A 13,076-nucleotide genomic window follows, 5' to 3' on the forward strand; every position below is an offset into this window, starting at 1 on the left:
ATGTATATGTAGTAAATCACGTGCAGCACCACAACACACTTAAGAAATCTTGTGTGATAAGTCCTCCATTAAGATGTGATTCACTAAACATGGCAATTCATCCACTGACTGGCTCTGCTTCAGTGGCTCAGGTCTATAAAAAATGGCGGAAAAACTGGCAAAAATCCTGGTGATCTCCCACCACTGCGACTAATACAATTGTGTTTTAATAATAGCTCACATCACATATCACACTCCACTCCTAAATCGTACAACACTGACTCCACACCTCGCTCCACACTGTTCCCCTTGACACGTTGCATCTAAATAAATTCTGGCGCTATTAGAGGACTCTGTTTAGAGAATTATCACGGACTTCGCACCATCAAACGATAATCAGACAATATCCAACTAACAACCAACTGTGAACACTCACACGTCACGTGGAGAACACATGGCGCCATTCTCTGATTTTACTGAACGCGCAGCGCTAATTGTTTCATATCGCGGTGCACCCCTTTTTAGAGTGTCGATGGCAGGCAGAACCCCAGGCAGAAGCTGTTGGCAAATGGCGTAGAATTAATGGTAACGGGGGTGGGGGAGGATTTATGTGCTAAACGCGATATTTTGAGTGGCTGCGTGACCTAACCATTTTTCTGTTGCCCGGGCAAAGTGAGGTAATGCCCGGGAAAAGTGAGGTAATGCCCTGGCAAATTCCCGGGTATGCCCGGGTGTAGCTACGCCACTGTGTGTAGGTACAACGGCATGCTTGTTCCAGATGTGACAAGTCTTACAGTAGGAAGTATCGCCTGAGTAAGCACATCAAAGAAGTCCATGGGATTGACAGTAACGACTGCACAAGAAATTTTATCTGTCCCTTTAATTGTGGAATAAGACCATATAGAACAAACTAGGAATTGCTCGCTCACTGTGAAGAAATCCATAGACATTCACTGGGTAATGAACGTGCAGTGCTATTTTGCAGAATGATAAGTTAATGTTGTTATACAGCAGATTGTATGTATACCTGAAGTATCTTACCATACCATTTACCTGCAGGAAAGAAAGAGTTCAATTTCCCTTCAATGACAGAGTTTCTGGCATGGAAGGAAAAGCTAGAAGAAACTACCAATACTTGCTATGTGAAAACACAACAGACGTATTGTCACCAATAGTTAGAAAGTATGCATTTTGCACTAATAGCTTTAGTACCAGTATACCAATATCATTTTTCAACTATTGCAGCAAGTAAAGAACGGCTATTTTACGTATGTTGCCAAAGTGGAAAATATTAAGAGAACATTAAGCCTAGAATATCCAGCAAACAAAGGATTTATCAAAAAGACAGCAGGAAAATTAATGGCCCATGTCTGTCTCGAATGTATGTGGATAATTTTGAAGATGGTCATGTGGAAGTTGAATGCATCTCAGCCCACACTGGTCATACTTTGGAGATTAAGTATCTTACTCTACCAGTCAGCACCAAGGAAGAAGTGGCAACAAAATTGAGTCTTGGTGTAAACTCCACTCGCATCTTAAATGGTAAGATAACACACATAATGTTATGTCATAGTGGTATTTCTTTACACACGTAGATATTCGAGCAACTGTTGGAGACAGAACAAATCATGACAACTTTGACAGCAATTCTGTTAGAAAACATTTTCTAACAAAAACAGACATCAACAACATCCAGATGAAAGTAAAGGATTTTAGCATAAAGAGGCATGAAAATGATGCACTTTCAGTTAATGTGATAGTGGAAGAGCTCAGAGGGGAACCATATAACCCTGTACTTATATACAAACCAAAGGTACAAAAGATCCACAGTGCCCCATGGTTTCTAATGAAACAGTTATCTTGGCACTGCAAACAAAGTTTCAGATGGAATTATATGAAAAACATGCCGCTACGATCTTGTGCGTAGATTCAACTCATGGCACCAATCAGTACAGGTTCAAATTGATTACTTGCATTGTTCCAGATGACCATGGAAAAGGTGAACATTAACTGCATGTGTGAAAACACATGAGGTTACATGCAACAATAAATGGAATACTGTATTTAAACCTTCACAGGTCAGCCAGTGGCATGGTGTTTATCTGACCATGAATCTAGTGATGTTATAGAGGCATTTCTCAACAGCATTAAAGCTAGATCACCACTAACAACTGTTAATGTAATGATGACGGATGATGGTACAGTTAATGTTTTATATATATATATCAAGACACACGATAGTGTGTCGTGCGGCCCAAGAAGCCGGCGCGCCACACCGTGAGTATATTGACAGGAAGAACGAAAACGTCATTTTCACACCTTTGTATCTCGGTGATCACTTATCTGATTGGAACCAAATTTTCTACACAGTTGCCCGCCAGCCAAGGGAGTCTACATTCCAAATTTGAAGGAAATCGCTCCAGCCATTTCCGAGATACGAGCTGCCAAAGGTTCGTTTTTTTTCTTGGTTTTTTTTTTTCTTCTTCTTCGTCTTTTCTCACACTTGCAAAAATTGCTATAACAATCAAACGCGTACTCCGATCGCCTTGAAATTTGGCACACAGAAAGGGAGTCCAAAGGCGAATCCTAGCATCAAATTTGGTGCAAATCCGATGAATGGTTCAGGAGTTATGACCGATTATTCGCGTAAAACAAGATCGATTTGTTGTCACGCCTACAGGGTAAACCGCTTCATGGAATGAGTTGAAAATTGCTATGTAGATGGAGTAACCATCGTAGGAGTGCCTTTTGGTGGTTTGAAAGGAATAGAGATAAAGACCACGGAGATATGACACAAAACCCAACCTGTGTCACAATTACGCGATCGATTTTTATGAATAAAAAAGTATTAGTTTTCACGCCTACTAGGCAAACCGCTTAGAGCAATGAGCTGAAAATCGGTGTATAGCTGGAATAATCTTCATAGAAAGTCCTTGCAGTAGTACAGAAGAATCGGATTACAAACCACTGAGTTATGATTCGAAAGCCAACTCCGTGTAGCAAATGCGAGATCGAGATACTCTAATAGAACAGTCACCCTAATAGAGCATTCGGCTAATTTGTTTACTCCATTATAGAATTTTATTACATCACAAGTTATTCTGTAGGGAGTTCAGCTGCAAACAGTTAATCTTATAGACAGTTCAGCAAGAAGACAGTCACCATGTGGAGAGTTAAGCAAATATATCACTATAGAGATTCAGGACATTACAAGTCACCCTGAAGAAAGTTCAGCTATAAACAAGTCATGCACTGTGTAGAGAATTCAGCTACAATTAAGTCACTCTCTAGAGAATTCAGTTACACAGAATTCAGCTACACACAAGTCACTATGGAGAGAGTTCAGCTACAAACAAATTACCCTTTAGTGTGATCAGCTACAAACAAAACACTTTGCAGGGTGTTCAGCTGCAACAAATCAACCTTTAGAGCAATCAGCAATGAACAAATCAACACAAATCTACCTGTAGAGAGATCAGCTAGAAACAAATCACCCTGAAGAGAGTTCAGCTACAAAAAATCACCCTGTAGAGACATCAGCTAGAAACTAGACACAATGTAAGGAGTTCAGCTACAAGCAATCACCCTGTAGAGAGTTCAGCTAAAACAAATCAACCTACAGAGAGATCAGCTACACACAAATCAACCTGTAGAGAGATCAGCTACAAACAAATCACCCTGTAGAGAGATCAGCTAGAAACTACACACAATGTAAGGAGTTCAGCTACAAACAAATCACCCTGTAGAGAGATCAGCTACAAACTAGACACAAAGTAAGGAGTTCAGCTACAAGTAAATTACCCTGTAGAGAGTTCATCTACAAACAAATCAACCTGTAGAGCAATCAGCTAGAAACAAATCACCCTGAAGAGAGGTCAGCTACAAAAAATCACCCTGTAGAGAGATCAGTTAGAAACAAATCACCCTGAAGAGAGGTCAGCTACAAAAAAATCACCCTGTAGAGAGATCAGCTACAAACAAATTGCCCTGTAGAGAGATCAGCTACAAGCAAAACACCCTGTAGAGAGTTCAGCAACAAAAAAACCACCATGTAGAGAGTTCAGCTACAAACAAATTACCCTGTAGAGAGATCGGCTACAAACAAATCAGCCTGTAGAGAGTTCAGCTAAAACAAATCAACCTGCAGAGAGATCAACTACAAACAAATCACCTTATAGAGAGTTCAGCTACAAACAAATTACCCTATAGAGAGATCGGCTACAAACAAATCAACCTGCAGAGAGATCAGCTACACACAAATCAACTTGTAGAGAGATCAACTACAAGCAAATCACCCTGTAGAGAGATCATCTAGAAACTACACACAATGTAAAGAGTTCAGCTACAAATAAATCACCCTGTAGAGAGTTCAGCTAAAACAAATCAACCTGCAGAGAGATCAGCTACAAACAAATCACCTTTTAGACAGTTCAGCTACAAATAAATTACCTTGTAGAGAGATCGGCTACAAACAAATCAACCTGCAGAGAGATCAGCTACACACAATTCAACTTGTAGAGAGATCAGCTACAAACAAATCACCCTGTAGAGAGATCAGCTAGAAACTAGACACAATGTAAGGAGTTCAGCTACAAGCAAATCACCGTGTAGAGAGTTCAGCTACAAACAAACCAACCTGTAGAGCGATCAGCTAGAAACAAATCACCCTGAAGAGAAGTCAGCTACAAAAAATCACCCTGTAGAGATATCAGCTAGAAACAAATCATCCTGAAGAGAGGTCAGCTACAAAAAAATCACCCTGTAGAGAGATCAGCTAGATACAAATCACCCTGAACAGAGGTCAGCTACAAACAAAACACTTTGCAGAGAATTCAGCTACAAACAAATCAGCTTGTAGAGAGATCAGTTACACACAAATCAACCTGTAGAGAGATAAGCTAGAAACAAATCACCCTGTAGAGAGTAGCTACAAGCAAAACACCCTGTAGAGAGTTCAGCAACAAAAAAACCACCATGTAGAGAGTTCAGCTGCAAACAAATCACCTTATAGAGAGTTCAGCTACAAACAAATCACCCTGTAGAGAGATCAGCTAGAAACTAGACACAATGTAAGGAGTTCAGCTACAAGCAAATCACCCTTTAGTGAGTTCAGCTACAAACAAATCAGCCTGCAGTGAGATCACCCACAAAAACGCACTTGTACAGAGTTCAGTTACAAACAAATCACCCTGTAGAGAGATCAGGTAGAAGAATTCACCTTGTAGAGAGTTCAGCAACAAAGAAACCACCATGTAGAGAGTTCAGCTGCAAACAAATACCCAGTAGAAAGATCAGCTAGAAGAAGTTACCTTGTAGAGAGTTCGGTTACAAAGAAACCATCGTATAGAGAGTTCAGCTACAAAGAAATTACCCCGTAGAGAGTTCAGCTAGAAGAAGTCACCTTGTAAAGAGTTCAGCTACAAAGAAACCATCATGTACAGAGTTCAGCTACAAAGAAACCACCTGTACAGAATTCAACTACAAACAAATTACCCTGTATAGAGATCAGCTAGAAGAAGTTACCTTGTAGATAGTTCAGCTACAACAATTCACCCTGTAGAAAGATCAGCTAGAAGAAGTCACCTTGTAGAGTGTTCAGTTACAAAGAAACCACCATGTAGAGAGTTCAGCTGCAAACAAATCACTCTGTAGAGAGTTCAGCTACTAAGAAACCGCCATGTAGAGAGTTCAGCCTCATACAAACCACCTTGTAGAGAATTCAACTACAACAAATCACCCTGTAGAGAAGAAGTTACCTTGTAGAGAGTTCAGCTACAAAGAAACCATCATGTAGGGAGTTCAGCTACAAGAAACCACCATGTAGAGAGTTTAGCTGCAAACAAATCACCTGTAGAGAGTTCAGCTAGAAACAAATCACCCCGTAGAGAGATCAGCTGGACAAAGTCACCTTGTAGAGAGTTCAGCTACAAAGAAACCATCATGTAGACAGTTCAGCTGCAAACAAATCACCCTGCAGAGAGTTCAGCTACAAAAAATCACCCTGTAGAGAGTTCAGCTAGACGAAGTCACATTATAGAGAGTTCAGCTACAAAGAAACCATCATGTAGAGAGTTCGGCTACAAAGACACCACCATGTAGAGAGTTTAGCTGCAAACAAATCACCTGTAGAGAGTTCAGCTAGAAACAAAATACCCTGTAGAGAGACCAGCTAGAAGAGGTTACCTTGTAGAGAGTTCAGCTACAAAGAAACCATCCTGTATATAGTTCAGCTACATTTCAAGGCACCCAGTAGAGAGATCAGCTGCAAAAAAATATCCTGTGGGGCATAATGGGCCTGTAATAAATATATGTATATAATTTGTATAATTACTAATAGAATCAAAAATAATTGAAGTACTAAAATTCTTCTTTAAGTTCTTTTCTTCTTCCTGTAGTAAAGAAAAAAACACATGGGTTAAAAAAGTCCCAAAGCCAGCCATAGGCCGGCTTTGCAGTATACAAATACAAAAAGAAGTGATATCTAATCAAAAACAGCCAAGCTGTAAAAAAAGGTGCGGCCCCCAAAAAGGCCATGGTGAAAAAAGATGTGAAATCCAAGGTGGCGGCCAAGAAATGGCTGTGATGGTAGGTTAATGGTTACATTTTAATAACGACAATTCAGGTGAATTTTGTGCCGCTTGGCCTTGGCACCAAATTCACCTGAATTGTTGTTATTAAAATGTAACCATTAACCTACCATCACAGCCATTTCTTGGCCGCCACCTTGGATTTCACATCTTTTTTCACCATGGCCTTTTTGGGGGCCGCACCTTTTTTTACAGCTTGGCTGTTTTTGATTAGATATATATATATGCAGTATAATTAAAATACTTTGCAGACAATACAGGATGGTCAGCTGCAAAAACTGTGTTTGGGGACATCTAGCATTAACTATGCCGATGGCATGTGGACCGGTAAGTCCATACAAAACAAGCCAGTAACATTATATGTAACTACATACATTAATTCACAGTAAAATATGTACAGTACTAACAATATACTTGCTGGTTGGTTTTAACTTATACAGGGCTTGGAAGATCAGTAGCACAACAAAACCAGAAAGAGTTGTACCAAAGCCTTTGTATTTCATCTTCTGAAATTGACCCAAGCACATTTGAGGCTAGAATAGCCCAGTTCATCAAAGCCTGGACACCACTTGAGCCAGATTTTGTGAAGTACTTTAGTGAACATTATCAAAATAGAGCAGTTAAGTACTTTTGGCATTGCATGATGGTGTACTGCATACAGTATAATGTATTGGTAGTACAAATAGTGAGAATAATATTGTCTTACATTACCAGAAAAATGGGCAATGTGCCATCGTCAATTCAAACATGGTGATACAGACACTAACATGTATCTAGAGAGGTACAGCAAATATGTACACACATACAGTATTACATTAATATATCTGTTACATTAATATATCCAGTTTTCACAATCAGCTTAAGACTACCTATTTGAATGGGAAGGTGAATCGCCGGGTGGACTTCCTTGTATCTCACCTGTTACAATATGAGAAAGATGCTTTCTTTCCTTATAAGAGAGATCGTCAATTGTCACCAGCCATACTGAAAAAGGCCAAGAAGGAAATGAACATCACCAAGGTCTGAAAGTACCTGAGGACAAAGTTCAGGTTAGTACAATACGAATAAATTATAATTCTATTAGAAATACTATCATATTCAAACAATAATTATTACTCTCTAGTGGGTGAAGTGTATGAGGTCCAAAATTTGCAAATTGATTTGGAAATTTTTTGCTCAAAGATTAAAGTTCTAATATGTAAGCGAACAGTGTTTAAAAAGTAAAATCACTTTGTATTTTTGCTGTATTGAAGCTAGTATGTATTATGGACAAAACGGTATGCTCGTTTCTTGCAAAGTTTGCAGTGGAGAGTATTTTCTGTTTCTCAAAAATTTAAATCCTGTAAAAATAACCTGCTACATAGTAGTTATTAAGTATTTGTACTGTAAATTATGCATTACAAAAATCAATTTCTCTTTTTAAGGAAATTGAGAATGGGATCTGGCACGTTGCTAGTGTTTCAGGAGCTACTCCCGAGGGTCACACTATTGTTCGCTGCCAGACTGCTACTTGTGATCAGCGTGCTTTGGATAGTAGCATCTGTACAGCTCCAGAATGTCAATCCCTTTGTATTCACATGTACAAATGTGGTAGCACATGCTACAGTTTTAACAATAGTCATATCTGTAAGCATATTCATCGGGTTCATTCTCTCATACTCAAACAGCCACTAGAGAAACAATCAGTACCCACAGAAAATGAGTACCCTACAGATGACTTTGGAGAAGCACAATATGATAGTGAAGAAGATGTTAAGCCCTTGAGTGTGGTCTGTGTCAATTCAGCCCCTGATCCCCATAAAGGTATACAAACTCACAACACCTCCACTTACTTGCTGTATTATAATAGATCATTCCATCCAACTTCAAACTTTTAACACCCTGCAACAAGATTTACAATCACACATCAACTCTAACAGCAATCATACCTTGGTCGCATCAATGCTCTCTTGCATCAAGCTGTTGCAACTTGTAAAGCAGCTGCACTAGTTTCTAAGCCTCCTGAGACATTGAATAAAAAGGAGATCATGCCACGTGGAAAGTCCCTGGAGAGACAGTGGAGGTTTGTAAAAACCACAAAACCACCTGGTAGAAAAAAGAATGGCAATGTCCTAAGGTACATTTGTATATGCATATACTGTTATAGTAATGTTATTATCAAGGTATGCTGACTCAGAAGAGAAAATGCAAATTATTCAAAAACTTGAAAGTGATCAGAATTCAGTAAGTGTGGTAAACACCACAACACAACATGGGACGTTTTGCCATTACATACAAGTGTTGGTCTAGGAGAGCAGTCAAGAAACAGATTACAAAGAGACATCACAGGTGCCATCACAACCACCACAAGGTGTGTAGTGCGTTTGTTCCTGCAGTCATGTAAAGTAAGTACAAGTTAATGATGTGTTACAGATAACCAACAGCATACAGACAACCAAGAGTATACAGATAGCCAAGAGCATACAACACCATGTGCCAGTAAGAAAGCTGATACAGGTACAATGTACATGCATACAGTACACATGATCACAGTATTCAATAGAGAGGTTGCATATGAAACATGCATAGCAAAATACTTAGCAACCATTGTTAGTCAGCCATGCTTGAGGGCAGAGAACAAAGGCTGACGTCATCCTCAATGGTTAAGCTGAGAACATGACATGCTCTCTAGGTTAGTCACTTGTCTATCCAAAATTAGTAATGCGCTTATCTGTTTTATTTCCAACCTTATCCTAGCGTCTGACAGTGGTACTCGTTGTTGGTAGCTTGCGGTGACAAACCAACAGCATTCATCTCATTTGGCCCCATTGAAACTTGCCCTCAAGTATGGCTGACTATCAACAGTTGTTAAGGATTACTGGCATGATGCAAGCTCTCTATACATAGGTCACAAGCGAACCAGATGTGGAAATTGTCTTGGGTGCACTTCATCTAATTGTGGATCCTGCAAATACTGCCAAGATAATCCCAGGTTTGGTGGGCCAGGCAAGCTCAAACAAGCATGTGCTAAACGGAAATGTACCAAAATGCAAAGTAAGTCCACTGTTAACAGCCTCCAGACAAAGAGCCCAGCAAAAACAACCAGGTATATTAATATACATGTCAGATTTAGAAAATTTACTAATTGCTAAACTCTTTGAAGATGATCAGCTTACAATAAATAAATATCCCAGTGAAGAAGTTATGAGGGTATGCTTAATGTGGTATGGTGTGTAGTATGTGTGTGTGTGTGTGTGTGTGTGTGTGTGTGCATGCATATATGACCTGCTGAACAAAAACCAGCTATTTTCGCAAAATTCTATTTTGCTATAAAAACATAATAATTGAAGTAAAAATATGCGTGCTACATAAAAAATTTACACACATTTCAATCACTTTGGTATGTACTGAAACTAAGTTCAAATCAATAAAACCCAGATTCTTCTGTTTATTGGGAGTAAGAAAATCTTTGCTTCGTGTTTGTACAGTGTACAATACAGTACATAAGTTATGAGAGCTAATTTACGTTGCGAGTTTACAGTTGTCAGGGCTTTCTTCTTTCTTTGTCCACAAGGAGACATACAGGGAAAACGCTATACTTTGATCAATGTGCCAGTTCACGGTGAACAGACTGAGCCAAACTCTATCTTCGTAGCTTGTCTAAGTCATGAATTATGATTGATTAAATAATTTAGTTTATTCCTGTTCCAACTGTCTTCCAAGACTGTTCATCACAAAAAGCCAAAACTTTGGCTGTCCACTCCTTTCTTATTATAGATAACATAAACGGAATTTGAGGAATGTGTGAAAATGGCCGGTTTTGCTCAGTGGGTCACATATATGTGACCGGATTTGCGAAAAGGTACCTTTTCCACACATTTGACATAGCAGCAAACAAAACAATATAACATGTGACTCCTTATACTGATTAACTTGCTCTTAGCATCACAATGTAGCCAGATACTGTAGCTAGATTCATTGAAAAATTTAAGCAATTATATGCCATGATCAAAAAGTTATGAAGCTTTAAAGTTCAAAAAATGGGTCAAATTTTGTGTGTGAAAAGGGTACCTTTTTGCAAATCCGGTCACATATTGTCTTTAATAAAAAAAAGGTTTTGATTTACATTTTGTATAGAGAATGTGCTCCCCTTTTCCAAGTTTACTAAAGCCACCCGGCCTACATGTTCCAGATATGATTGTTCCCGATGACTTGAATCCAACATCAGCTACTCAAACTGGATATACTATTTTAAGGCCATTCCTTAATGGACAAGGCAGAGAGATAACCAGAGTTTTGGGAGATGGAAACTGTTTGTTCAGGGCCATCTCTCAAGCAAGTTGCTAAAGAGGATTACCATCTCCACCTGAGAAAAGCAATTGCAGAGTTTGAAGCTGACAATGACACTTTGTTTAGACCAATTCATGAGGCTGTCCACCGGACTCAATTTGGCGCACATGTGAAGAACATAAAGAAGCAATACACATGGGGCACCAGTACAGAGATCACTGCAGTAGCTACTCTTCTTCAGGTAAAAGTATATGTGGCTATGGATAATTATAGGCCAGGAGTTCCGATGTGGATCCGGTATACACCAAAGCCAGCTTCTCTTTTAGCGAATGCATCTATTTCATATTTGTCTAAACACAATAATTATGAACATTTCATGTAACTTTCACTGGATTGAACTCACTCATGTGAGCTCAATCCATTTTGACACTACCAGGCCACTAAAGGGAAGTACACTGACCAGGCCTGAACTGGAAGGATCAACAGATAATGTTTCAAGTGTTTGTAGTTTTTTTTGCATTACAATCTGTTCTAGTTATGTATTTATAAATGTTAAATTCCTATGCCTTCAATGTGAGCAACGTAAAGGATTTGTCTACTAAAAAGTATGGCCTCCATAGTACACAGCATTTGTCTAATCCTCCCTCCTCATATTTCTCTGTTGTACACAGAGAGGGTAATATGTTTGTCACAAGCACAACTATAGTGACCCCATTAATCCCTTCTCATTCTGAGGCAGTGTCCAATTACATTAATTTTATTTTTCTAAGATCAATATTGCATAAAATGTGAATTTTTTTATCTACAGTGTCAGGCTGATTTTGCTAGCAAGACAGCATTACAAGACCCTAGGCCTGGGATTGGGCCTGCAATAATTGGGCATGTGGGTACGAACTATCCCCATCACAATACACATTGCTGGATGGTATACTGTAAGATGTATTACAAAGCTATTTAACTGTCTAATAAAAGTGGGAAATTGTTATAATTTGCACACACTTCTAAAAAGGTCTGGGGACATATGCCTCCATAGGAAATTTAGCCATCATACATGCTTGCAATATAGTATATTTCACTTGGTACGTGCAATAGCTGTGAAAAAACATCATTACAATTTTTCACAAAGGAATGTGTGCTGGACATTTTGCAAGTTACCATAAACTAGATTTAAATACAGCTTTCAATTGTGGTCTGAGTTTTGTAGCCTTCATCATTGACCCACTGTAAGTTGCCTTGACCACAACATAGATATTATATACGGGATTGCATACTGACTTTGTTAACACTTAGCAACATGCCACTCCACATTGTACTTTACTATACGGTGTTCCATCAGTATCGTAAATGTTTCCTGTAAAACTGGCCACCTCCTGGTGATTTTAGTAATGTGAAAGATTTAGTCTCTTCAGCATTTAGTAGACAGTACAAGGATAATAGACTGAATTACCAGGAAAATGCTTGACATACAGCATAATTATCATGAAAGTGATTTTACAAGCCTCAAACTTGCCGCCATATTTCATCAAGTAATGGCTCAGAAAACCAGGCTATAATCATCATGCCTATCTTAAACCATCCGTCTGTGTCCACTCAACCAACAGTGGCATAGTAAGTGACATGATTATTTAACCATTGAAAAAGAGGTGAGATCCCCAACACCTCTCAAACAATACAAAGCACATACTGGTATTGTTGTACCACTCAGCTTGTGCCAATTGCAATTGACTGGCTTTGATACTTAGCCAGTCAAGATCTGTCCCCTAACTATTACAACTGTAGAGAGTAGCAGATAGTCCCAGTACTATGCCCCCTAGTACAACACTGGCACAGTAGACTGCAAAGGAAAAGTATTAACAAGTACAACACGGATTGTTCCTTTGAAAACCGGCAGTACACAATCCTGGGTATGTAGTATATTATATCTATGAACATAATCACAGACCTACCTACAGCAGTTATTATTATTATTATTGTTTACTGAGCAGTCAGCCCTGCTGGTGTGCTCAGGAATCACATAAACAAATACATTAGGTACAATAATATGATTGGAGTCTAGCTGTAAATAGATCAGTATCTGCAATTTCAATTCTGTCAGTTGGTAGTATGTTCCACTCGTTTATTGTTCTTGAGAAATAGCTGTTTTGGTATGCCGTGGTGGATGAGGTAGGTAAAATATAGTGAAGATGGTGGTATTGTCCAGTTACACCCCCTTATACAAGTAATTACACCATTCTTCATCAT

General features: G+C 38.9%; 1 protein-coding gene across 2 annotated transcripts; it reads left to right on the forward strand.

The window, feature by feature from the left end:
- The first annotated feature begins 467 nt into the window (after positions 1-467).
- On the forward strand, positions 468-11,360 carry LOC136244455 (methyl-CpG-binding domain protein 1-like). 2 transcript variants are annotated; one of them, XM_066036056.1, is made up of 15 exons: positions 468-564; positions 1,039-1,521; positions 1,575-2,057; positions 2,109-2,177; positions 6,818-6,893; positions 7,007-7,347; positions 7,412-7,615; positions 7,991-8,369; positions 8,416-8,682; positions 8,729-8,789; positions 8,842-8,916; positions 8,979-9,062; positions 9,453-9,651; positions 9,709-9,755; positions 10,683-11,360. In XM_066036056.1, exons 9-15 carry the CDS (start codon positions 8,594-8,596, stop codon positions 10,890-10,892), a joined length of 765 nt encoding a protein of 254 aa, XP_065892128.1. In that variant the 5' UTR covers positions 468-564; positions 1,039-1,521; positions 1,575-2,057; positions 2,109-2,177; positions 6,818-6,893; positions 7,007-7,347; positions 7,412-7,615; positions 7,991-8,369; positions 8,416-8,593; the 3' UTR covers positions 10,893-11,360. The 2 variants fall into 2 exon arrangements, with proteins under 2 accessions (XP_065892128.1, XP_065892138.1); XM_066036066.1 differs by lacking the exon at positions 9,709-9,755 and having other exon boundaries at positions 1,575-1,978; positions 2,058-2,177; positions 8,856-8,916; positions 9,453-9,599.
- The last annotated feature ends 1,716 nt before the right edge of the window (positions 11,361-13,076 follow it).

Source organism: Dysidea avara, chromosome 2, assembly GCF_963678975.1.
Source record: "Dysidea avara chromosome 2, odDysAvar1.4, whole genome shotgun sequence".
NCBI lineage: Eukaryota > Metazoa > Porifera > Demospongiae > Dictyoceratida > Dysideidae > Dysidea > Dysidea avara.

Bases quoted from the DNA above. Each gene is read 5' to 3' on its own strand.
- LOC136244455 (XM_066036056.1), top strand. From the start codon at position 8,594: ATGCCACGTGGAAAGTCCCTGGAGAGACAGTGGAGGTTTGTAAAAACC. The intron at 8,790-8,841 runs GTAAGTGTGGTA...GCCATTACATAC, and splicing joins TTGAAAGTGATCAGAATTCA to AAGTGTTGGTCTAGGAGAGC. The intron at 9,756-10,682 runs GTATGCTTAATG...CATTTTGTATAG, and splicing joins CCAGTGAAGAAGTTATGAGG to AGAATGTGCTCCCCTTTTCC.